This window comes from Python bivittatus, unplaced genomic scaffold, assembly GCF_059951505.1.
Source record: "Python bivittatus isolate LINGU-HERP-01145 unplaced genomic scaffold, Pbiv_v1 ctg000440_np1212, whole genome shotgun sequence".
Classification (NCBI taxonomy): domain Eukaryota; kingdom Metazoa; phylum Chordata; class Lepidosauria; order Squamata; family Pythonidae; genus Python; species Python bivittatus.
The window spans coordinates 10009894-10037452 of record NW_028277063.1 but is presented as its reverse complement, the minus strand read 5'-3'; the positions used below and the strand labels follow the sequence as shown (position 1 = coordinate 10037452).

Genomic DNA, 27559 nt, shown 5'->3' with positions numbered 1-27559 from the left:
AGGTAGTTGCTCCCTCCAGCATCAGCTGCACTTTGCTTAGAATTGGGGAGCCCACGTTGCAAGACGGCCAATCTGGGCACCTTCCACAGCCCTCTAGCTGGTCATCATGAGGAAAGGGATACTGGATTCAATAGGTTTTTTGTCTGATCCATTTCATTCTCTTTCAGTTTGAAGCAATGGAGACAATAGTGTTTGGAACTGTTGCCAAGAAGGAACTCAGAATTTTGAAGACATGAAAATGAAGGAAGTAGGGATCGAATATTGACTTAGTTGAAGACCTGTAGAGATACGTGTTATAAAAGTTAATAATTGAAAGGGAGCAAAGGTTTGCTGTACAACATACAGTAATATTTCTATTTTCTCTATCTCTCTGATGTGTACTGATACCATAACATTTTTCTTTTAATTTCATGCATTTCAGATAATATAAAGACATTTCTGTGAAGACCTGAGAAATGAATAGTTGCAATTGACTCTTCTGACCACAAAGAACTATTCCTTTTCTCACTCTCTTACCTACTGAAAAAAGCCCGCCTTTTTTAAAAAATCTGCCAAAGGGATGGACATCATCAATAGCATGTGGTAGTCTAGGGCTTTTTAAATTGCAGGACAGTTCTAAAATATTTTTTACATAGATTTTTCAGATGCAGAATTTTGAAGCATTTAGATGGGTCAAGATGATCTAATGGAATATGCAACGAAGTGGTTTATGTGGGATTCATCTGCAAAAGATTCAGGCTAGAGACCTAACTGTGAGTAAAAGTAACATCAAATACAGTATACAATGTTTGAAAAGGTGTTTCTATCTTGTAATGCATTTTCATTCTTGTAATGCAAGGCTGACATGTAATATTTTGGTAAGTAAAAAGGGAGTGATGTGTTCCTGACTGAGTGCTAAACCCGTAGCCTGATCTGAAACATGCATTTGGATATATGTAAATTTAAATGGTAGTTTCAATGTATCGGGGGAAAAAATATTGTAGCTTTTGTTTTTATACTTCAATTACTTAAATACAAGCATTTTTTAAAGGATGCAAGACACATTTTCCTCTTACCTTAAATAATGTATACTATTTGCTTGTGAGAATAATCATTTGTTATGCTGAACACTGGTTTTATCTAAACTTGTGCCTGGCTCCTGCTAGAGACCATTCAGATGAATGCCATGTGAAGTGACAAGGTATTTGTCCTACTTAAGAATGAAGAGCAGCATCACTACTCAAGCAAAATTGCAAAGTGCTGACAATCTGAGAGATAGGGACCGAACTAGACTATGTGATCATGCTACATTCAGTCAGTGGCTTTTCCTTTCACCTCTTCTTTTTTTGGTTTGTTTTTTTTTTAATCTGCACTCAGTTACCGACTCTGCGGTGACTGCTTTTGGATGAGTCCTTTTGTAGTTTTCAAGGCAAGGTGTTTCGGAAGTGGTTTGCCAGTGCCTCCTTCCTAGAGCAGAGCCCAGCTGACGGGTGAAGGAGGCGGGGTTTCCGTTGCTTCGCGCCTTTTTTGGGCGAGCATGGCTTCTGCGCTACCAGCAACTGCTCCCGACTCTTTTTGCAAGGCGCCGCCAGCATTTTTCCTCCCACCGGAGTGAGAGTACCCGTTTATCTACTCACGTAAGTTTTCAAACTGTTGGGTTGACAGGAACTGGGGGAGGAAGCAGGAGCTCACCCTGCTGCGCGAAGGCTGGGCTCGAACCGCTGAAGTGTCCACCATTTCTGGCCAGCACCTTTCAGCGTCATTAAGCCGCTGCGCTACTGCATCCCCTATATTTTTTGGGGTGGGGGGGTTAATATCCAAACCTTTAACAGAAGCAGAATTGTATCTGGGAACTGTTCATGGGCATGGGAAGACAGAAATAAAACAAAGGTGAAACATGCAATAAACAGATGCTTTTATGTTGTCCTGGATCACTGATTTGAGCAAGAATGAGGAGCTATTCCAAGAATTTTATATCAAATGTACCAAGGAGTAGCTTTATTGAGAATTCAACTCTCAGAATTTTCAAGCAGATATCTAGTTCTGTGGAGTAGCAGAATAGAGAAGGTGGATCTTATTGCCTGAACTTTAATAAAGGATTTTAATTTCTAAAAGGAATTATTAGCTACCAAGGAACCAAGCTGTTTCCAAAGACAAACATTATCTTGAGTAGAGGACATTCCTGATGGGTAATAATAATAATAATAATAATAATAATAATATAAACACCTGCAAATAAATGTAGAACAACTATGGCAAAAGAAAGCAAAGATAGTATCAATAGTTATAGGTGCCTTACGTGCAATCCCAAAACATCTGGAGCACCACCTGAAGACCATTGGCATTGGCAGAATCACCATCACCATTGCAAAAGGCAGCTTTACTTGGAACAGCTTATATCTTGCGATGATGCTTCCAACACCATCAAACAACAACATCTGCCTATTCCAGGTAGTTGATAAGGACTCAATAGGGGGATAAAAATGTCACATTCAGTGTAAACATCTGGCTGGCTGTGCAAGTAAGCATATAAATAAGAATATGCATGAGTTTTATTCTGAAATATGATCAAAATGATTCAGAGAATAAAATCCATCCAGCTATTAAGAATTTAATTTATTCTGAAGAAATTTATCAATTGATTGATGTTCCAATCTCAGACAAAATTCCATCAGTGAAAAAAGGAGATTCCACATATTTAACTGTCTTTTTTTTTTTTTTTAGTTTCTGTTTTCTGCTTCCAGAGATCTGGCTGGATACTAATGAATTCTTATCACAATGCAAATATTGTGGAAATGGAGTGCAGTGATTATTCATCTTCTTTATTATGTGGGAGACAAGTGGAAAGGTAAGAGCATTAGCTTTCCCCAAGAATATTAAATGATTTATCCTTTCAATCTTCGATGTATCTTTTCAAGCTAATGTTCACTCACATATCAACAGAGATACACATGCCAGTATTTTTTTCCTATTGCAGAAAAAGGGGTGAGATATAGGGCAGCACTGTCACTTGATTAACATTTCAACAAAGACATAAATAGTATTTTCAAAAATAAAACAATTTACAAACAAATTCACTCAATCCTACAGTGTATCTGTAATCAATCAATACGTGGCTACTGGAGTGATAGATAGATAGATAGATAGATAGATAGATAGATAGATAGATAGATAGATAGATAGATAGATAGATAGATAGATATTCCTATCCCCACCTCCCTACTTCTGCAAGCATTGGGACGGTGTCATCCTGCCTGACAGTATTACCGGTTGCCTTACCACAGAGTGAGTATTCTCACTCCAAGGAAACATTATTGTTGTGTTAAGTGGAAAAGAGACTTCCACAGGCATTTGCTTATTTTGTGGAAGAAGCAAAAGGACCTCAGAAAAATGATTCCTCTTTCTTATGGAAGACACAGAAGTATGCAAATAGGTACTTTACATCCATTGCCTCAGTTGGGACAATACTTAGGGCTCAAATACAGAAATGGCCCTACTTATTTGTCCATAGGGACTGCCATGGATATATCATCTCTGTAACAGTTACCAGTCTATTTCTGGTCTGAATTTAAGGTATTGATCTTTGGTTTCAAAGTCCTACATAATCTCGGGGAGTATCTTTCTACCAGACTTTACCAATCAAATAATCACTCTTTATTCCAGTTGCCAACTTTTCAGTAACTGGTATAGTTATTAGTCACCAGAGTAAAGTCAGTTTATCATAGTATATTTGAACTTTGGAATACTCTCCTTTAAGAGATTTCTTTATGACATTCTTTGAACAATTTTTGGAAACATGCCAATGTTTTTTTCAGTTAAACTTTGAATTTGTACAATGCAATGAATTGTTTTCTTCCCTCCCTCCTGATTCCTCTACATTTCAATTAAATCCTTTAACACTCAATTTATTGTTTACTTCAAAACACATAAATTATTAAAGCTTTGTTAACTTACAGAAGAATATAACTTTTAACAGATGACTCATAACATAGTACTTATTTCCCACCTTATTGCTTCTACCAACTGACAGGTTTTTCAATTACCGGATCAGCTAACCCACCAATCGCCCAGATTGGACAAAAAGTGACACTGTCCTGTGAAATGAAAGGATGCACATCCTCCAAGCTTCGGATGCACTTATATAAATGGGAATCCCACAAAAATCAAACATTGTTTATCCACGACAGCACAAGGGAACCCAGTATTCAAGAAAACAGTCCAGAGGAGAGAGAGAAGAACGGCTCACCCAGAGGACAGTACAAGGATGGGCTTCTCTCCGTGACACTCAATGAAGTGCAACTAGCAAACAATGGCCAGTATGTCTGCGCTGTGACATGTGATGACGTCTATAAAGAATCTACAATGCAGTTGCAAGTGGAAGGTAAATAATATTGTTCAGATTTATTTCCTCATCTAGCACCTTACTCTCTTTTGAGCCTGACCATCTTGTATCCTGGCCTAACAAGTATTGTCATGGCCCCACACCTTCAAACTACCAGCTGTGATTATCAAATGGCTTAGAAAAGTAGAATGGGGGTCTGTAGTTCAGCAACATTTTCTCCACTCTGTAGCTGGTCAGCTGGAGTTGCCTGTTTCCAGTCTACTTTTACCTGGAATTTAATTTACGTAAGTTACAAAGTCCTACATAACCTACACATTTTCAGGGAACCACTCTTCTACCATAAGTTAGCAACCAAATGAGAGCTTTGTATTCCAAGTGCCAAATTTTCAGTAACTGGTAATAGTTGCCATCTGAAGCAAGTCATTTTAGATATTACAGGTAGTCCTCATTTAGCAACCACAATAGGGACTGGAAAATTGGTTGTTAAGTGAATCACGCAATTCCCCATTGATTTTGCTTGCGAAAAGCCAGCTGGGAAGTTCACAAATGGCAATCTTGTGACCTCAAGACAATGCAACTGTCATAAATGCAACCTGGTTGCCAAGTGCCTAGATCACGATCACATTACAGCAGGGGTGCAGGGACAGTTGTAATTTTGGGGCACCAGTTGGAAGTCACTATTTCTAGCACCATAGTATCTTAGAACAGTCACTAACCAAATGGTTGTTAAGTGAGGACTACCTGTATATCTGAACTTTGGAATACCTTCCTTTAAGAGATTTTTTTCAGAAATTCAAAGATGAAAAAAGGATTGTGGAAGGTGGGCCAAATGTTCAGTACCTTTTTCTTCATACTGTGCTTGGACGATCTGGAAGTAGGTTTGAAATATCAATATCCATTAGATTGAGAGAAAAGCCATCACCCCAAATCCTCTCCCAGAGATCAACCTCTGTCCTCCAGCTGTGAATCTCCCCCTCTAAATTTCTCTCTCTCTCTTTCACTCACTCACTCACTCACACACACACAGAGACAGAAAGCTCGTCAACATCATTACCTGAGTATGGAGTATGGAAAGGGGAGAGACTGGAAGAAGTCTTTGGTTTATCGGTTGGCCAGAACTGCCCTCTTTGCCTGGCCCATTAAAGCAATCTCCTACAGTTCTGCTAGCTTCCTTAACTATCTTACTTCCAAGCATTTCAGCACTTTAAGTGACACTTATAGGACAACAATGTTAACATAAAATAACATGAATGTTTGGTCAGTTTCTCCCAAGCAACCTCACTCTATGCTGGACTACAACTCGCATCACCATTGCCAAGAATCATGCTGAATACAGAAACGAAATGAAAAAAATGCTTTTTACTTACATGTTGGTACCTCTCCACTAAGCAGCATTATCATGACTATGAATTGCAATGATGTAGAATGTCATTCAGTACTGACAAAATTTAATACTTTCTAGGAAAAATTAAAGTTGGTATCGGGGAAGTTGCTGTTTTCACCTTCCAGACATTTCAGACCTGCAGTCTCTCCCATCTGAAACTGCTTTGGAGAAGAACCGATTCTGGGAAAAGCCAGAAAATCTATTCTTATCTGCATCAGGAAGCCTGCCCAATTATTTATTCTGAAGACTCCCTTGGTGACAGGTGCTCTTCTTCTCATGGGCCCATCAGCAGAGAATGGTTTGGAGAGAAGTATCAACAAAGGGCTGAGATCTCCAAAAGTCAGATGCTTATGAGAAACGTTACTTCATTTAAAGTAAGCAACATTCAGAGAGAAGATGCAGGGAAGTATCTGTTTTCAGTGGAATCTCAGGAGTTTCGCCAAGTGGTCGTCTTCACCCTTTCTGTGACAGGTAATGAAGAAGATATCCAGTTCCCTTCTGCTCCCTTTGACAGAAATCAGTCCAAGATACGAGGGTCCATTCAGGCTTAAAATAAAATGTGAAAGCCCACTCTTGCTTATTCACCATTAAGCAATACTCTAGAAGCAATTAAAAACATTTGTAGTAGATTCCTAAGGTAGGAACCAAATATATGGGTATTTAGAGAGCTAGAAATAGAAGGTAAATATTATTGCAGTTTATTGTTACTTAATTTTGGATGTTAATTAGACACACGTTTCAAGGCATGTTCATGTAGTTCTTTAGGGCATTGCTGATCAGTGCTTCATCTGTGTGTACATAAGACATTATACTCCATGCAGTATAGATTAAGTAACAGTTCAGAAGTGGTTAAGAGCATTAGCTGTGGATATTTTTTTTAAAAAATGAGACAACCTAAAAGAAAAATAATCATATGTGAATGAACTAAGCGATCCTCTTCCTCCTGATTAATTGTCCCCTTCGAGTGTCAGCCAATATTTCTGAATATAAGTAATGGAACTCTCTAGCAGCAGGAGAAGAAGGTGCTTGTGTGTATACATAGACACACACACAAACACACAAACCTACAGAAAGGGAGAGAGAGAGAAAGAGAGAGTTCATCCCAACTAGCTGATTCTCATCTAAATTGCTAGTTTATATTCACTTTTTTGGAAATATTCCTGGCTATAAGACCTGGTAAAATCAATAGGCCAGTCTCCTCAGGTGAGTGGATTACAATGTAAAATAGCTTTCCATTGTATCAGGCAATGTGTCAAGGATGGCAGGATTTACATCTCTAAAAATGGCATAAAGCTCTGGAAATGACAGGAGATTCAGAGAAAGGGGCCATTGGTACTAACCCAGCAAGGGGAGTCTAAGTCTACTTATTTTTATTGGGTCTTTCAAAATAAGGTCCAGTTTGTTTCTTCTGATACCACATATTCTTTGGATACCATATTATTCATTTGTAATAACATGCTATCCAAAGAAAGTGTGGTATGAGAAAAACATTTTACACAGCTATATTCTGATAGCTCTTATAAAGGAAAGCCGACAATGTGATATCAAATGGCATGTCATTTCATTGGAAAGTGAGCAGGAAAATTTCCTGTGGTTCATTTACAGTTCAGGAGGGAATATTTTGCTCATGAGTGAACCTTATAGGCACTCAAGATCACTTGGCAAAGCTCTCCTTTAGTTGTGCTTTCAGAATCCAAATCCTTGAGGTAGTGGCTCTGGATTAATTTAACATTTTACATTATGAACAATGATTACTGAATGAATAACATTTTAAATGGTTCCATTATATGTGAAAGTGGTGGAGATTTGTTAAAGGGTAGAACTCTGTCTAACTGGGTGAGTATCCACAGCCCAATAAGCTATCAACTGTTGTTGATTAAATCAAATTGGGTGGGTTTACCCAAGATATACAAAGGTTTTATGGCTTTGATAACTATTTTAATCTGGTCTTGGGTTTCTTTATTTTTTGTCCACTTAAGTGGCACCATTTGACTCCCCTATGATGGACTCCATTATGCATAAGGGAAAAGATTCATACAAGCTGACTTCAACCTCAGGGGCTGTTGTGATATGGCGATTTCAGGCATTTCCTCTCTTCTGCCTTCTCTTTTAGGCAGCAGGTCTTCAGATGTATCCTTTCAAGCTAACATCCACTCACTAATGCACAGAGATACACATACCAATATGGTTTTTTTCTATTGCAAAAAAAGGGGTGAGATATAGGGCAGCACTGTCACTTGATTAACATTTAAACACAGAAATAAATAGTATTTTCAAAAATAAAATTATTTACAAACAAGTTCATTCAATCCTACAGGATATCTGTAATCAATCAATAAGTGGCTACTCTCATTCTCTATATATTCCTAACCCACCTGCCTACTTCTCCAAGCATTGGGATGGTGTCATCCTGCCTGATATTATTACCGGTTGCCCTACCATAGAGTGAATATTCTCACTCCAAAGAAACATTATTGTTGTGTTAAGTGGAAAAGAGACTTCCCCAGGCATTTGCTTCCTTTGTGGAAGAAGCAAAAGGACCTCAGAAAAATGATTCCTCTTTCTTATTGAAGACACAGAAGTATGGAAATGGGTACTTTCCATCCATTGCCTCAGTTGGGACAACACGTATGGCTCACATGGAGAAATGGCCCTACTTATTTGTGGACAGGGACTGTCATGAATATATCATCTCTGTAACAGTTACCAGTCTATTTCTGGTCTGAATTTAAGGTATTGATCTTTGGTTTCAATGTCCTAAATAAACTACACATTCTCAGGGAGCTTCTTTCTACCAGAGTTTAACCATCAAATCTAACTCTTTATTCCAGCTGCCAATTTTTCAATAAGTGATATTAGTTTCTAGCAGAATAAAGTAATTTTATCATGGTATATGTCAACTTTGGAATACTCTCCTTTAAGAGATTTCTTATGGAAATTCTTTGAACAATTTTTGGAAACATGCCAATGTGTTTTTCCGTTAAAGTTTGAATTTCTGCAATGAATTTTTTCCCTGCCTCCCTTCTGATTCCTCTACCTTTCTATTAAATCCTTTAACAACGAATTTATTGTTTACTCCATTATTTAAGCTTCTTTAACTTACAGAAGAATGTAACTTTTAACAGATGACTCATAACATAAATGGTGCTTATTTTCTGCCTTCCTGCTCCCACCAAGTGACAGGTTTTTCAATCACTGGATCAGCTAACCCACCAATCAGCCAGACTGGACAAAAAGTGACACTGTCCTGTGAAATGAAAGGATGCACATCCTCCAAACTACGGATGGACTTATATAAATGGGAATCCTGCAAAAATCAAACATTGTTCATCCACGACAGCAGAAAGGAACCCGATATTCAAGAAAACAGTCCAGAGGAGAGAGAGAAGAATGGCTCACCCAGAGGACAGTACAAGAATGGGCTTCTCTCCGTGACACTCGATGAAGTGCAACTAGCAAACAGTGGCCAGTATGTCTGTGCTGTGATGTGTGATGATGTCTATAAAGAATCTACAATGGAGTTGCAAGTGGAAGGTAAATAATATTGTTCAGATTTATTTCCCTGCAACGAGAGAAATGAGACCTTATTGAATTTGGATAGTTATTGATACAGGCCAGAAGGCATATTCAGAAAGTCCTTTGGTGCCATTGCTGCTCCTCATAGCATCTCCGTGATCATAAACCATCCTTCCTGATGGACACTTGAGCCCATTTAGAGCAGCACAAAAAAGAAACATTCCATACTGAATACTGGAGCTCTGCAGACCTTGGAAAGGATCGTTCTGGCATTGATGAGAACTCCGGCCACCTGGCTCTTGGGTTCTGCCCACTCATGCCAGAATCTAGCACTTTCCTCTCTTTTGAGCCTGATTATCTTGTATGCTGGGATACCAAGTATCATCATTGCCCCCTCCCCCCCCCACCCTCATGCTACCTAGCCATAACTAAATGGCTAGAAGTGTAGAGTTGGGAGTCTATCATTCAGCAATGTTTTTTCCACTCCGTACCCGGTCAGCTGGAATAGTCTGTTTCTAGTCTACTTTTAGCTGGAGTTTAACTTACTTACGTTTCAAAGTCCTACATACAGTGGGGCAAAAAAGTATTTAGTCAGCCACCAATTGTGCAAGTTCTCCCACTTAAAAAGATGAGAGAGGCCTGTAATTTTCATCATAGGTATACCTCAACTATGAGAGACAAAATGGGGGGGGGGGAATCCAGAAAATCACATTGTCTGATTTTTAAAGAATTTATTTGCAAATCATGGTGGAAAATAAGTATTTGATCACCTACAAACAAGCATGATGTCTGGCTCTCACAGACCTGTAACTACTTCTTTAAGAGGCTGGACTACAACTCGCATCACCATTGCCAAGAATCATGCTGAATACAGAAATGAAATTTGCTTTTTACTTACATGTTGGTACCTCTCCACTAAGCAGTGTCATCGTGACTGTGAATTGCAATGATGTAGAATGTCATTCAATACTGACAGAATATAATACTTTCTAGGAAAAATTAAAGTTGGTATCGGGGAAGTTGCTGTTTTCACCTTCCAGCCAGTTCAGACCTGCAGTCTCTTCCATCTGAAACTGCTTTGGAGAAGAACCGATTCTGGAAAAAGCCAGAAAATCTATTCTTATCTGCATCAGGAAGCCTGCCCAATTATTTATTCTGAAGACACCCTTGGTGACAGGTGCTCTTCTACACATGGCCCCATCAGCAGAGAATGGTTTGGAAAGAAATATCAACAAAGGGCTGAGATCTCCAAAAGTCAGATGCTTATGAGAAACGTTACTTCATTTAAAGTAAGCGACATTCAGAGAGAAGATGCAGGGAAGTATCTGTTTTCAGTGGAATCTCAGGAGTTTTGCCAAGTGGTCGTCTTCACCCTTTCTGTGACAGGTAATGAAGAAGACATCCAGTTCCCTTCTGCTGCCCTTGACAGAAATCAGTCCTAGAGATGAAGGGCCATTCAGCTTTATAATAAAATCTGAAAGCCCACTTTTGCTTATTTATGATTAACTAATACTGTCCATAGATTTGATTTGATTTGATTTGATCTGATTTAATTTTATTTAATAGATTCCTGAGGTAGTAAACAAATATATGGGTATTTAGAAGGCAAATATTGTTGGGCTTTATTGTTACTGAATTTTGGATATTAATTAGATACACGTCTCAAGGAATGTTCATGTAGTTCTTTGGTGTCATTGCTGATCAATGCTTCATCTGTGTGTACATAAGATATTATACTCCATGCAGTATAGATGAAATAACATCATATGTGAACAAATAAAGCCATCTTCTTCCTCCTGATTAATTGTCCCCTGCAAGTGTTAGCCAATATTTCTGAACATAAGTCATGGAACTCTCTAGCAGCAGGAGAAGAAGGGGGGATGCACACACATGCACATACACACACAAACACACAAAACCTACAGAGAGAGAGTCATCCCAACTAGTTGATTTTCAAGCATGACTGCAATTTAAGCTGCTAGTTTATGGTACTAGCCCAGCAAGGGGAGTCTAAGTCCATTTAGTTTTACTGTGTCTATCACAGTCTGGTCCAATAATTGTTTGTGTGATTCATTTACACCTCAGGAGGCAACATTTTGCTCTTAAGTGAATCTCACTGACACTGAAGATCACTTGGTGAAGTTGTCCTTTAGTTTTTCTTTCAGTAGTGGCTCTCGATGAATTTAACATTTTAAATTATGAACAATGATTACCAAATGAATAACATTTTAAATGGTCCCATTATATGTGAAAGTGGTGGAGATTTGTTAAAGGGTAGAATTCTAACTGTCTAATTGGGTGAGCATCCACAGCCCAGTAAGCTATAAATCGTGGTTTGCAATATAAAATTTGCTGGCTTTACCCAAGACATACAAGGTTTTATGGCTTTCATAACTATTTTAGTCCTGTCTTGGTTTTATTATTATTATTATTATTATTATTATTATTATTATTATTATTATTATTTCTCCACTTAAGTGGCAGCATTGCGCTCCCCTAAGATGAACTCCATTATGCATAAGGGTAAAGATTCATACAAGCTGAGCTCACCCCAGGAACTTTGTGAGATGGCTTTTTCAGGCATTTCCTCTCTTCTCTTTTCTCTTTTAGGCAGCAGGTCTTCAGATATTTTTTCCTGGGTCCTTCTTTTCTTCATTATCTTTGTTTTGGACTTTCTAGAAGAAATATACAATTTCAAACGTAAAGGTAAATTAAATATATCACTGACGGCTAGTTAATACTTCATGGGTAGATCATGAGGCCCCAACTGCCCAAAATGAAATCTTTCACTGCTCAAGGAATATTGCCTGCCATTCCTGCTCCTCAACTTGCCATTAGCTGAGATCCCACTGCATGAGAGAAAAGATGGCGCTTCCCTATAATAAATAATTGTAATTTTTATTCCATTCTTTATGCTATTTCATTATTATTGTGTTGAATTGCATTTATAGCCATTTGCTTTCTGAAAAAACATTTGCTTTGAGAAAAAATTCTCAGAGATAGATTTTCATAGGGTTTGGGATTGTTAGGAATAGGCAAATCTGTTAATTTAATTTGCATTGAGTTTTTTTTTTTTCTGATCATGTATTCATTTCAGTTTTATTTCCTCTACAATTTACACACCAGATGGATACACACACACGCGCACACACTTATCTTTATATATTTTTATCCTTAATTTACACAAACATATATTTTTGTATGTTTGTGCAAGATTTCTCTTCTACAGCAAATCATAAAATTTTCCCATTCTTTTTTCTTTCAAACCTATTTTTTAATAAAATAAAGAAATATAGATAGATTTGGATTCATTCCAAGGAGCTTTTTAAAATCAGAAGGGCAGTCAAGTTTCATCAGTCTCATTGCATAGATAATAAACCCTCAATTTAAGAGACCTCTTTTTAGTGGACAAAATCTGTTGGATCTGAAGGGTTTCCATGGTTGGCCTTGCCCAGTGCCTAATTCATCATTCTTTTTGCCGTCGCTAGAAGTTCTTCAGGACCAGCCCAGTCCCTAAGACTCAGTTGCTGTCTCAAACACTCCCAGGTTCTGATCCTTAGGCCCCAAATGGCTTCTTGGCTGGGACTTCTCTTCAGTGCATCAATCTGCCATGTTTGCTGTTCCTGGAATCACCTCAGAACACAATGCTGGTATTCAAACACTCACAGCTCCTGTTGCCTTTTGCTGCTTCTTCAGAGCTGTAATTCCATTTTCTCCCTCAGCCCATAAGACTGAGCCAAAAAACAAGCAAATGCTTTTCCCCACCAAGCAGAATGAAAGACTGAAAGGGACGGGTTTCTTCAACAGAACAGGAAGGAGGGTTAAGCCTTGCATTTTAGCTAGAAGAGGAAAGGGTTAATCCATTCCTTCTGCTTTTTGTGACCAAGAACTGATGGATCCAGGTATTCTGTCAAACTCTATTTTGGTGCAAAATACAGCTTGCACCAAACAACAGGCAAAATTCATTGTTTGCAGATGACTCCAGACAACATTTACTACTTTTGCTAAAAATGGGCATTGATGTACACTTATTAAGGATAAATGTCACCATCTATCACCTGCTAATGTAATCCAAATAAGAGCTGAATCCATTATTTCTATGAAATAGACACTGCAAATGTTCTTTCCTTGTTGGAGTTATTTTGAACATGTTTATACATCTGAAGATCAATTTTATCTTTCTTTTCAGATTCATTAAGGGCAGAAAACAGTAAGTCTACATACTCTCAACTTTAATTTTTACCCTCAGCGTTCCATTCTGGGAGTGTGTGAATAAGAACATTTAGCATAATTTACTGGAATTCTTGTTAATTAAGTATTAGGCTTTCTGATATTCCAGGAATTATTTCACACAGGCATATGCTTGCTTATGCCTCAGGATTTCACAATGCTGATTAAAATTATTACAATTAAAATTAAAATAATAATGCAATTATTATTGTTATAATAAATGCTAGGATTTATAAATATTCTTTAGTTAATAATAATAATAATAATAATAATACTTTAATTAATAATAAAAATAATAAGAAATTATCTAACCAGTTGGTTTGTTAGTAGCTAATTGGGAGTTATTATCTGTTAATGAGATGCACGTCTAATATCTGAAATGGAGCTTTCGTTGAAGATAGGCCAAGGTCTCCCAAAAGAAGAGTAATTGCAGAAGGATGCCCTGCAGTATGACACTTTCTCTTAATTTAGACTGATTTTGGTTCTTAGAGACATTCATTCTGTCATGCTGTTTTATGTTATGTTATGTTATGTTATGTTATGTTATGTTATGTTATGTTATGTTATGTTATGTTATGTTATGTTATGTTATGTTATGGTTATATTAGTTTATGAACACATTTTTGGTAAAATATCTGGTGAAATTTTCATTGCACACTTACAATTACCTTGGAAAAGTGAATTAACCTTTTCCCAGATTCAGTTACTGGCTGGAATGAGGACCCTCAGATTTCAGTTCCTCTTTGGCCTTTACTTAAGAGTTATAGCTTGATCCTATTGACATCCTGGCAGCTCTTGAGAACCTATTTGCAATGCATGTACTTAATGCTGCAGAATTGGACCTCTCATAGCACTGAGATCAGCTCAGTTCTGAGGAAGCTATTTTGAAATAATAGAATCTGCAGAATGAAGCAAATCACTTCAGAGTGCTTCTTAGCAGAAGAGTCACCTGCACTATTCATTATCTGGTGATTTAGTGAGATGCCGTAACTTCTTTGAATTTCCACAGGGTTTAGAGGTTTTGGAGGAACCAATGGCAGCTCCAAAGACAGTCATCTCCCAGGCTCTGATCCCCAGCCTCTACACGGCAAGTGTGGATTTTCTTCAGTGCACAATCTTCCATAATTATAGTTCAGAGCACAACTGCAGAGCTGACTGACTCTTGCTCCTTGGTTAGAACTAAAATTCCTTTTCTCTTTCTTTTTGGTTCTTAGCACATAAGACTGAGCAGAGTAATTGCTTATCCCTCAAAAGCACAGGTAAGGACTGAAAATAAAATTAATCGCTTCATTATTCTGTGACCCTGAGCTCCTGGATTTAGTCTGAATTTCAGTCAGTAATGACCTTTCCACCAAACAACAAAAAGCAATTTTGTTGGGGATCAGTCCAGACAAGGTTCACGATCCCCATTCAAAATGGGCATTCGTATTCTCTTATTAAGGATATATTTCATTGTTGTTGTTCAGTCGTTAAGTCATGTCTGATCCTTTGTGACTCCATGAACCATATCGCGCCAGGCCTTCCTGTCCTTCACTGCCTCCCTGAGTTTGCTCATTGCTTCAGTGATGCTATCTAACCATGTCATCCTCTGCCATCCTCTTCTCCTTTTGCCTTCAATCTTTCCCAGCATCAGGGTCTTTTCCAAAGAGTCCTCTCTTCGCATTTCATTAGTCTATCATTTTAACCTACCAGCTCTTATACTCCAAAATCAAAGTTTAATCCATTCTTTCTAAGAAATAAACACTCCTTAAATATTCTTTTCTGATGGCATTATTTCAAATGTTTACTCATATGAAATACTCGTCTTTCTTTTCAGATCCATTAAAGGCAGAAAATGGTAAGTCCCATGAACAATTTTGGCATTTTCAGTTTGGATTGGAAATCTGGACAGAACCTTGCTCTGATGGAATTCCTGGGTACCTCCAACTATCACTTTTGGGAGGGTGTGAATATGAAAACCCAGGACGATTTACTGATTAATGAGGATCTATGATTGCTTAGCATTCACATTTAGTTGAGATTCTATCACTTCTCTGAAGTTTCACAGCATGTAGAGGTTTTGGAGGAATCATTTACAGCTCCTAAACCAGTAATGCCTTTTTATGGAAAATGAAAGAAGTTGATGTAATTGATATTAAGTGTTTATATTACTTCTGGAATTAAAACTTTAATAACACTTTAATATAAGATCACTTTACAAAACTCACAATATATGTCCTGTGAACTTAAATACTGTTTAATACAACAGAACATTTTGCTTTATGTATGGAGAATGATTGAAAAGGGTTATTACAATGCCTACTATTGGACATGCCAGTCAAAAGCCTCAGATTAACTCATATAGTTGTGTCTTGTTCTATTAATATCAGTTTGGGGGATGATATAAACAGGATTGTTAACATGATTCTGGACCAATTCTTGTGTTTTAAACATGCATATGTTCTTCTGGGCTGTATCAACCATACCTGTCATATTGCTGTCATATATGTGTGCTTTCGGGTGCATGGGAGTTGGCCAAAAGAATGATCATATAACAAAGAATATGGTATTTTATTTGCAGGAATGGATTGTTGATATGTATTATATTTCAACAATTCAAATAGTATTTGCTCAAGAAAGGGCAAATGATGATTATTATATTATTATAAAATTGTTGTTGTTGTTGTTGTTGTTATATGATCCAATTTGTTTCAATGGCTCTTTTTATAGCACACTTTTCTATGTCATCTTTCCTTTCCTTCATTTTATTAATTTTGAATATATAATACATATATAACATCATACTGTTACATGTACTCAGAGGGGTTTTTTTCTCTTAATTAATTTAGCATAATGGAATTACTTAACTAAAAAAATATGATTTTTATTTGAAAACTATTCAATTATAAATTAGTGGTATAAAAATAGTTTTGAATTCATTATAGGACTTTTCTTTTTTGATTAGTTGATGTAAATCCAGCTCACCAGGCAATCTGTTCTTTCTGGATACAATCTTATGCTTATATTGTTTGTGGTGGAATTATTCTAAATTTGTTCATTCATATGAAAACCAATGTTTCTTTCATTTCAGATCAGTTAAGGAAAGAAAATGGTAAGTCTCATAAAAGTTTTTGGCATCTTCAAGTTGCGTTCGTTACATAAACTGAACTGTGGTTCCAATGGGATTTCTCAGTATAACTCAGCAGTCACTTCCATTGTACTGGGTGACATTTTAGGAATAGGAAACTCTGGAACAATTTTATCAGTAATTGCAGATTACTTGAGTTTAGTTTGTTTGATTTGAGAAGCAACATATGCTGCTTGTTCCATATTTCTTTGTGGAGAAAAGCAATGCTACTAGGCAACAGATCCAGAGAAATTATCATTGATCCTCACAAAGAAGGCCTCATCCAAGTTACTCCTACACTTCATCTGATTTTCATATCTCATAATGCTTCTGCAATTCTAAATATTTTCCCCACACTCTTTATATCACATATCTCCTAGTTTTTCATTTCGTTTTGTTTATTGGTTTGTGTTTATCATTTTTCTAATACTATTCATTGATTTAATTGACTTATATGGCTGCCCAACTTGCAAATTACCCTTCTTGTACAGTGCCCAGAGTCACTTGGAAAAAGTGAGATGGGCAGCTAATAAATTATGTGAATGAATCAACGAACGAACGAATTAATTAATTAATGCAATCCTGGGCAGCTAACTTCAGGTTTAAAAAACAAATAACAAATCTATCTATCTATCTACATCTTTTAACTCTAACAGACAGGCCTGGCCCAATGCCCTGTGGCACAGCCAGGTTTTTACCACCTTATGAAAGGCCAGCAGGGTTGGGGCCATCTGAAACTCAGGGAGCACACTGTTCCACAGGACAGGACCTCCAACAGGGAAGGCAGGCCTCCTGGGTCCCATCAGGTGACTGTTTCAGAAATGGGATCTGGAGCATGCCTACCTGCTGGATTTTGTGGAGCAGACAAAAACAATTGGAGATCCTAACAGTGGTCCCCCAAATGTTCTTCTGGACCAGTTCCCTTTGAACACATAAGCAATGCCACCAGCTATCTATCTACAGATGTAGGAGAATGGAAAAATAACTACATGTTGTCACTCTTACTGCCCCAAAGCAATCCTTAATAGCTCTTAGCCATTCATGATCAGATTTACGCTTTGTTTTTCTCCAGTCACTCTCTTGGTGCCTCTTCTGCAATTTCATCTCTTGTGACATAGAGATGATGTTGTCTTCTCATTCCAAGCAGTGACTAAGCTCTCCCTGGATCTGTCAGCCCCACTAGATGGATCAGACCAGGAAACCATCTCCATAAGAAGGCTAAAACAATTTTTATTGAGATCGGCTATTATAATAGACTCTTGCAGGTCTGGCTGTACTGTACCTCCTCCTCCTTATAGTTAAATGAAGCAGGGAGGCATCCCTCTGAACTGCTTCCAAATGTTACCTCACTGTTTTGGACTTTAAAAATGCTTCAGTCCTTTGCCTGGGCAGCAGTTCCTGCATGTCTCTGTCAGGGTCAACTCTCTTACTCTCTAGAGAGGGTTCCCTCTGAAACCCAACAGAGATCGTTGGGTTCCTTGGATGGACCAACTGCATAGGTTCTAACTCCCTGCAGTGGGGAACAGTTGCAGAGAACTCCAAGGGCATCAAAGAGTGATCCGATCATCACAAGGGTAACATCCCCCACCTCCAACCCCAAATCCTACTTCCAGACAGTATCCAAGATAAATTCTTGCTCTGATCTAGAAACTTGTTAAAGTGAAATCTCTCTTCTTCTTTTCCTAGAGCAACTAAAATTTGAAAAGGGTAAATCTCCTAAAATGTGTTACTAATGGTATATCCTTCCACGGGATTATGCTGAGGATGGTTTCTTTCTCTTTTCCTTTTACCATCAGTATCCTGGGCAATCTGACTATACTTACATCATCATTGTTTTCACAAATTAGATATACTGTGCAGCAACCATGAAAATTAGGTGTCAACTGGTAAAAAGTCTCCCACAGTTGTAGCATACCTTTATTTCAACTATTACAATTGCCTGCATTTTATTAAATTGTTTTTAGACAATTCTTAGCCTAATTTCATTAGTATATGAGCTTCAGATCTTGCCTGGCTAATTCAAAATCAAACTCCTATTTTTTGCCCCCCCAAAATCCTGTAGTATCTAATGCTCTTAAACCCACAACATTTTACCTTTTCATCAATTCATTTCTGAGGGTGCTTTGTTATAAATCTTTGCAGGATTAAAAAAATAGTTTTGATCTTAGCTTCTTGACAGTTTATTCATCTTAAACGTGTGTGTAAACTTTTTGATCCACTTGTTATTCCAAACCGTGGGGACAGAGTGATTTTAGAGCCCCTTTTATGCCTTTTTGTGTTGGTTTGGTTTGGTTTGGTTTGGTTTGGTTTGGTTTGGTTTGGTTTGTTATGATCTGCTTTGGTTTTGTTTTGGTGTTTTGCTCTACCTATTGGTTGTATTTTTTTAAATGTTTAGTTTTTTAGTTGTAAGCCACTGAGAGGCATTTAGGAGTTGGGCAATCTATTAATTCAACCAATCAATTAATAAATCAATAAATCAGGCTGTGAAGTACTACAAAAGCTAGAAGTTTAGGGAGAATTATCTCTGATTCTTAATCCAGTACCCTCTTTACTGAAGTGACAATTGATACTAATTATTTTTGTGATTTCTGGAATAGCAAGCTTGAATCTTCTATTCCTGTAATTAATATGCAATTAATGAATCTACAATGAACTTAACTTAAATAAACAAATAGATTCAGGTACATTGGACATCTTAGAGAATATTTCACGTGGGATATTATTTCCTTTCTGTTTGAGATGCAACTCAAGAATTGGAAGGCTAAATCATACAATTTGGTCCTGTCATATGGTTGTCATATTTTGTGCTTATCTCAATTGATTATATGAAGCAAAGACTATGGAGCTCCTTTATAAAAGTCCCCAAGTATATAATAGCTTCAAAATTGTCAGATTAGCCCAAAGTCTTTGGTTTAATGGGGTATCTTTAAAATAGTGTTCAAGCATCATTGGAATAGTTTCCTGTTTGGATTTCTTCTTAATCTGGAAAACATTTTTTTTCTTTTGCAGAACAAGCAGAGGCAGCAAAAGGTCAGCCTTCTGTTATTTTTTTTTTAATTTGGGGGGAAAATATATGTGCTTTTATTATGAACCTGTGTTGCATTCTTTACCACCTTTTAAATATTTTGTGTCTGCATTCCATGCTGTTACCTGAATTCAGCAAGGTAGTCATCCTCACTAATGAAATTTCTTTCTTCATTGCCCTTGTGAGTGCGTGTTTGGTTTTGTGTATGTGTTTGTGTCGGTAGAGTGTAGAAGGTGGGCTCTGGGTACCCTGATGGCATTGACAGCCAATTAAGCTAGAGTGCCTCAGGTTACCTGCCTTCCCCTCCCTAGGATGAATGGGATGGGTTATTTGAGAGACCGCCTCTCCCTGATTACATCTGCCCCTCCCATCAGATCCAGCAGAAAGGGCATACTGTGGGTCCCGTTGGCTCAGGAGCTACGTTTGGTGGGTCATAGGCAATCGGCCTTTTCCACTGTGGCACCGGAAGTATGGAATATCTTCCCCCCTGCAATGAGGCTAGCTTCATCACTTCTGACCTTCTGCAGGTCCCTCAAAACCTGGTTCTGTCATGAGGCCTAGGGAAACATTGATTGGCTCCCCTATTATTAACATCTCTTTGCCCAATATTTCTTTTTTAGCCTGTTTTTTTACAATGCTTACCATTTTTTAAAGCTAATAATAATAATTTTTGCTGTTTATTAATGAATTGTTTTTAGCTTTGTTGTTCGCCTCCCAGAGTTACTTGCTTGTGAGAAGGAAGGCTATATAAATTTGACAAATGAATATATACATAGGTACATACATACATATGCTACATGGATAGATTTGGATTGACTAAAAGGACAATAATGAGGACAATAATGGTTAAATTAGTTAAAAATTGGTGTTTTGGGGGCATACTCTGCTTTGGGGGCATCTACTATAGATAAATCACAGGAGTCTATCATTTTTAACCATCAGTTGATTTAAATCCAGAGCAGAAGGTAATCCATTCTTTCTTGAAAATACACAATCCAGAAATCCTATGCTTTTCTGATGGAATTGTTCTTCATTCATTCACTCTTATGAGAACTGATTGTTCCTTTCTTTTCAGATCATTTAAGGACAGAAAATGGTAAGTGTTATGAAAGCTTTTAATCACTTCAAGGACTCTGGAAGGAGTCCTTGAAATTAAATTCCTCAAGGACTTTAATCAAGATCAAGGCCTGGATACAAATTCATTGAGAACAGTTTTTGAAATCAGTGGGACAATTATGATTAAATGAAATTTCATTGTTCTAGAGCATACACTCTCACTAAGGATAAATCTCATAAACCTATCACATTTAAACTCCAATTAATGTAATCCAAATCACAAATGGAAATCACTTTTTTTGTTAGAATAATTCTGAATTGATTTATTAATATGAAAACCAAATGCATCTTTCTTTTCAGATCAGTTAAAGACAGAAAATGGTAAGTGTCATGAAGGTTTTTACTATCAGTATTTTGGGTTAGTTACCCAGAGCTAACTTTTCTTCATCTCGGATTTCTTGGTATCCCCAGTGATCATATCTATTGTATTGTGTGTCATTATAAATATTTGAAAACTTGGCATAATTTATATGAACTGATGTTCAGTAGACATTAGGTTCTCCCAAATGCTCTGAAATTCAGCATAGGCATCTGCCTTTACATTCCAAAGCCCTGATTAACATATATTTTTAAAAGTCAGTCAGTCAGAATCAATCAATCAATCAATCAATCAATCACTAGTTGGCTAACTGGGATTGACTACTTCTTCCTGAAACCCATGTTTAATAGTTAGAGTTTTGGGAATCTGAGCCGTCACTGAAGACAAGCCAAACTCTGCAAAGAGAATTGAGATTCTGGTCGGAAATTGATTTTGGCTGGAAGTGGAATAGTCATTCTAAAGGTATTATTCTGTTTAATTTGCAGGTTATCCTGTATAGTTCACTATCTGAGATAAAATCTTACTCTGATAGAAAGCTTGTGCTTAAAGTATAACCCTATGTATTCTTTTTGCAGAAAAAATGCATTCTGAAAAGGGTAAGTCTTCCAAAGTGTTTCTGGTTTGGTCTGGTAAACCATACATTTATTACTATCATTATTATGTACCTCCTTCAATTGTACAGTGCAAATTCAATATTCCCTTTTGATTCATTTTGTTCAGAGATGACCAGACCTATGAAGATTACTGGCACAAGTAAATTGAGGTTGAAAATTCCTCTTTACTTCCACTCATCTCCTCTACGTGCCTTTTAGTTTGCTTTGTAATCAATAGTGACACGAACACTATTAATGGTTAAATCAAACATTAGTGTTTTTGAAGGATATTTCTGTTTTTCAAGTCCTCCTATACGTAAATCACAGGAATCTATCATTTTTAACCATCAGTTGATGAAATTATTCTGAATCGGTTCATTCATATGAAAACCAGATGCATCTTTCTTTTCAGATCAATTAAGGACAGAAAATGGTAAGTTTCATGAACACATTTGGTATCAGGTTAGGTTGGTTACGTGGAGTAGTGGAATTTTTTTGGTACCTCCTTTCAAATACTTCTGTTATATATGAGAGATTTTAGGAACATTGAACTTTGGGACAAGTTATATTAGATTATGCTAATTAGGTGTTAGACTCACTAAGCTTCCTGGAATTACTTAATGTCGACCTATATTTTATTATCTTTAGAGAAACTAAAGATTAACTAAAGCTAAATTCTGACTTGCAGTATTGAGAGAAGGGGGGCATTTTTAACTAAGGGGAATGCTACTGTTGCTGTTCTCTCCTTTGTTTGGGCTGCAATTATGAATGGGATAGTTTTAATCAGACAATTTTGATCCAGAGAAAGACTCTTTGGAACCAGCTGTGGGCGAGGAGTGTCTGCAGGGCGTGGTCAAAATCAACCTCACATTAGATGTGCGAAAACATTCATTAAAAGGAAGAGGGCTCTGGCTGCAGGATCATGAGTGCCATGTTGACTTTTTTGACCTCGCCTGCAGATAGCCATGTTCTGGCACAACAATTACACTAACACAATCAGACTCTTCCTAAAATGAGGAGTCTAATTTTTGTATTTCAAAAAACCAGGCATCCTTCATGGCTTCTTTAAAAATTTCAGTCCTTCACCGCTGCTTTAGATTAAAAAGTCAAGAAATAGCAGGCATGGGCATATATACTTTTGTGCCTTTTAAACTGTGCTCCTTTTTATATAAAACCTACTGTTGGTTTATTTATTTCCAGATAAATGTAAAGAAGAACTGGGTAAACTGCTTAGCACCTTTCAAGTTTTACACAAAAGGTTGAGCTAAACAAAATACAGACACTGATCTATGCCCGTTTCTAGGAAAATATAATTATAGAGACATATATAATCTTTTAAATTTCTTTCTCCTTTTGAAAAATTTGGTGGGCCAAATAACTGTACTTCAGCTGTAATCCTAAACATCACTATAAGGTTAAGCTTAGCAAAGAAGATCGAGCCTTGGATGCCCCCTTCATTGTTTCTGTGGGAAGCTTTGCAGCCCTTCCTTCCCCACATCCAAGTTTTGTCAGAGTTTGGCCCTGATTGTGGATTGGCCTCCCCAGAGAGGTTAGATGCGCTTTTACATTGCTAACTTTTTGGAAGCTGGGAAGACAGGACTGTTCCAGAGGTCTCTTCAGTTTATTTTGGGGGAATATCGTTATCAGTCAACGGAAAGTGTATGCTGCTCTGCTTTTATGAATGTTGATTTCTTAAATATTAGTTATTACTTCTTACTGTGGATGTTTGTTTTCATACTGTTGGCATGTTGCTAATAGTCTTCTGACCTCAATGGTTCAGAAAATTAATAACAAATAAATACCTATCTCTCAGATACATCCCAATCTAACAGACTGTTTTACGAACAAAACTGGAAGAGATGTGCCATCACACTTTTATTTGCATGCCTGCTTTTTTTTCTCAAAATTCCATTTGCCCAATAATCAATCTGGTGTTTATTAGTCCAAGGCAATTTAACTGCATTTTAAGTATAAAGATACAGAGCAAAACTACTACCAGAGATCTTGCACATATTGAAAATATTTTAAAAGTTGGCAACTTTGATACTAGTAACTAACTCAACCCCCCCTGAGTATATCATCAAAAGGTGATCATCAGAGTAAATCTTTTAACATGCTTTCTCTAGCTCCTTCGTACAAGTTAACATGCAGCTTTATGTGTCTTATGGATTCAGCGCTGTCAGATTTGCACAGGCAAAATCTTTGGACTAATGAATAACCTATATATTGGCTTTCCAGTAGCACAGAAGTATTTTTAAGCTTTTATTACTCCTTAATCTGAAAAAAAACCTTTTCTTTCCAGAAAAACTAAAGGTGGCAAAAGGTGAGTCTTCTTTTATATATTTCAGTTTATGGGGAAAAGATTGGGGCCTTAACCAAAAATATTCTTTTTAAATTGTTTTTTCATAATGGAACTCATCGTATTGTTGCCTCAGTAATTTCTATTTGAACATCTTGTTTCTGTATTGCTTGCTATTACCTGAATTTACAGGAATCCTCCTTGCTCACAATAATCTTTCCTCTTCAATGCTTTATTCACAGAATTCTCTGATGCCCGTTTCAATAAAGGTGAGAACAAAGGCTTTCAAAAAGAAATTGGAAATTGAATGACTGTCCTAGGCTTGTTTTCAACACCAAGAAATAGAAAAACAGCAAACAAAGAAGATGCACACTGGAGTAAAATAATCTCCGTTTTCTGCACTTTTAAGTGGGTCATGTTGGTTTTCTTAGCTCTTTAAAGTACACCACAAAATTCTGATGTATGGTGTCAGTGCAAAAATAGGCCTTCCGGAAGATGAAAGTTCAGGACATTTTAGCTACTAGTTCTGAAAAGTGGGCAGTGAAACTGACCTGTTTCATACAAAGCTGGGGTAGTGTCCTGTATAGAGAGAATGTTATTTTTAGCTTAAAAAAAAGACCAAACCCATAATGTGTTCCATAACTGAAAAAGAGTTACATATCAAGAATGTAAATGCAATTACAAAACCTGGAATGTTTGGTCAGGGTTAGAGGACAAGTGCTGTTTGATGGGGAAGCAAAAAATCTATTAAAGCTTCATTAAAATATTATGTAGCTACACCACTGCAGTTGTTAAAGGCATACCTGTGTGCCCTACCTTTGGAGTGGTGCAGGACAACGTCAGGAAATTCGAATAACTAGGCTCCCAAGTAAGAGTCAAACTATGATGCCACCATGCCCCTTATCCAAGAAGCTGCACTCCTGTACCAGAAAAAGAGGCAGTCAGAGAGGAGATAACATCATATGTCAAAATAAAATTGAAGCTCAGCATATCTACCTTTAAGTTTCTAATTTGAGATTGATGGTATTGGGATCTTAAAGGACATTTTTCTATCACCCAACTAAGATACTACTAGAAATCAATGTTACTTCTGTATAGAAGATCCTGAACTGAAGAGATGGTAAGACACACATAAAGATGCAGAAAATATGTGATGAATAATGGTAGCAAATTAACCTTCTGCAATAGCAAATTGCATTTTGTGATCCAAGTACTGGATCAGGAAAATATTTCTGGATTTTCCCCATTCCAGATCGGGAAAATATGTCTTGATCATCCCTGTAAAACCTCAGAGACATAAACCTTAACTGTGCTATGAAATTCATTGGGGAAGGCTTCAGGAATTATCCATTCAATGGCAAAGGTATACTCTTTGAAATAAGATGTGTTCAATATTCCTAGAAAGTTGTATCCTGTACTATCGTTATGGTCGATCTAACTAAAGATATGGATGTAATTCACCAGGGTTAACAGATTTCTTTACAGAACAATATAAGCCCACTCTTAGGTCTGCTTCTTTGTGATATAATGTCTCCCCTTTGCAGTTGATGTGATCTTTGATTCCAAGACAGCTCACCCAAGACTGGAAGTGTTTGAAGCTGGGAAAAGTGTCAGAGACACAGGAAATATTTCTAAGTTTTCTAAAAGTGAAGACATTCCTCACCACATGGGGATCCTGGCAACACAGGGATATTCCAAAGGCAGTTATTACTGGGAAGTAGATATTAGCCAGAAAAAGAAATGGGAGTTAGGGGTTGCATCTGAATCCATTTCTAGAAAGGGGGATATCAAGTTATCTCCGCAAAATGATTATTGGGTCATAGGTACTGATGGTGGGAAAGATTACTGGGCTCGGACAGACCCCTGGACCCTTCTGACAGTGACTGGACGACCTGCAAGAATAGGGATATTCCTAGATATGTCAGCAGACAAAAGACTTTCTTTTTATGATGTCCATAGAGAAAAGAAATTATACACATATACCATCAATTGTTCTGCGAAGCTCTATCCTTTCTTCTCTCTTGGAGTAATGTCTGTAAAGGAATATAACCAGCCAGTCAACATTGTTAAATTTTTTGAAAAAGAAGAGATTTTGCAATGAAAAAAAATACATAGAAGGGAAAACTCCTTTGAAAAATGCATTGTTAATATGGTTCTCTGAAATACGGTATGATTCTTTATGTTTATTTGGAAATAAATTTGGAAATAAATCCACCCTGTTCCTCCTTAATAAATGTTTCTGGATGCCAGATATAGCCACATACTGAATAGGAAAAAATTCAAAGTACAACGGCTATTTTTGGCACTGGTTCATCAGCTGCTAAATGCTGATTTCAGAGAGGTTCACTTGCCATCTACTTTGATGCCATTTTAGGATCTCAAACCTTTTATAATTCTTTAGAATACATTAATTTGATTCATTTTGATCAATGTTTTATATTTTTATTTTAATTTTGTATATCAGATTTTGGGGCAGTTCAAGCTTTCCTCCTTGGAGTGCTCCAAAGCCCCCAAGATTTCCCACAGGGTGGAAATGAAGACGTCTTAATGTCTTCCAAATTTCTGCTAAAAACAAGCAAACAAATCAGGAATTTAATCTTGCAATGAATTGTATTAGCTATAGGACTTTTACAGCTTATTTATTTAATCACATTTGTATAGTCGCCCATCTCACATAGTAACTCTGGGCAATGCACATAATTAAACAATACAAACACATTTAAAAAACCATTAAAACAACCAATTTAAATTAAAAAATAAAAACAAATAAAAAACAGAATGGTGGCAAAACAAAAAAAAGAGCCTATTCCATTCACTGTCATGCAGCTGTGTAGCCATGACTATCGTGGGATCCCCAAGCTAGTTCACAGAGCCATGATTTAAGGGCCTTCTGGAATGCCAACAGGGTTGGAAGCAGCCTCACCTTGGGGGGAATAATGTTCTGTAGGGTGGGGGCCATGGCAGAAAGTCTTTCCTCCTAGGTCTCTCCCAACAAAACTCCTGGCCAACAGGACCCACAACATTCCTCTCCTGCCAGATCTTTTTTTAATTTTTTTTCAAACATTATTCAAATACATATATATTTCTAATAGAGTTATATGACAATCATTTTTTTAACCCAGTGTATTTTGTATAAATGAGTCCCATATTTCATTATACTTATCCATACAAAGTCTACGTCTATAGGCAATCCACTCATAAATGGCAAGTGCAATCAGGTCTTCAATCCATTGAGTGAAGGGGGCCATACATTTCTCTTTCCAATGCTGCAATATCAGTCCTGTGGCCAAAGTAGGGGCACAGAGAATCCATTTATGTGGTCTGGTTTTCAAGTTCCACGTACTAGGTATAGTTCAAAAGAATATTTTCCTATGAAATTTTAGCTTTTGTCGCACCATCATATTTACGTAGTCCACTACTTTCTTCCAAAACTTAATAAGCATAGGACACTATAAAAACATATGCTTTAAAGAGGCATTGTCCTTTTTACACCTCTGACAAAATGCTGTTTTTGACAATCCTTTTCTATACAAATGTAATGGAGTCCAATAAATTCTTAATATTAGTTTTTGTTCTATAAGTCACTGTTTAAGGTCCATGACACTCTTGCTATAGAAGATAAGACACTCTCACAACTGTCTAGTTCTTTA

General features: G+C 37.1%; 1 protein-coding gene across 6 annotated transcripts; it reads left to right on the top strand.

The window, feature by feature from the left end:
* Nucleotides 1–346: 346 nt before the first annotated feature.
* Nucleotides 347–26123, top strand: LOC103065767 (uncharacterized). 6 transcript variants are annotated; one of them, XM_088142821.1, is made up of 21 exons: nucleotides 347–752; nucleotides 1357–2430; nucleotides 2704–2827; nucleotides 4010–4360; nucleotides 5784–6176; nucleotides 8883–9239; nucleotides 10215–10607; nucleotides 11832–11927; nucleotides 13411–13431; nucleotides 14461–14538; nucleotides 14666–14710; nucleotides 15268–15288; nucleotides 16522–16542; nucleotides 19567–19587; nucleotides 20658–20678; nucleotides 20999–21019; nucleotides 21593–21613; nucleotides 22023–22043; nucleotides 23913–23933; nucleotides 24152–24178; nucleotides 25454–26123. In XM_088142821.1, exons 3-21 carry the CDS (start codon nucleotides 2758–2760, stop codon nucleotides 26008–26010), a joined length of 2556 nt encoding a protein of 851 aa, XP_087998947.1. In that variant the 5' UTR covers nucleotides 347–752; nucleotides 1357–2430; nucleotides 2704–2757; the 3' UTR covers nucleotides 26011–26123. The 6 variants fall into 6 exon arrangements, with proteins under 6 accessions (XP_087998947.1, XP_087998949.1, XP_087998950.1 ...); XM_088142823.1 differs by having other exon boundaries at nucleotides 347–1616; nucleotides 2264–2430; XM_088142824.1 differs by lacking the exon at nucleotides 1357–2430.
* Nucleotides 26124–27559: the final 1436 nt, after the last annotated feature.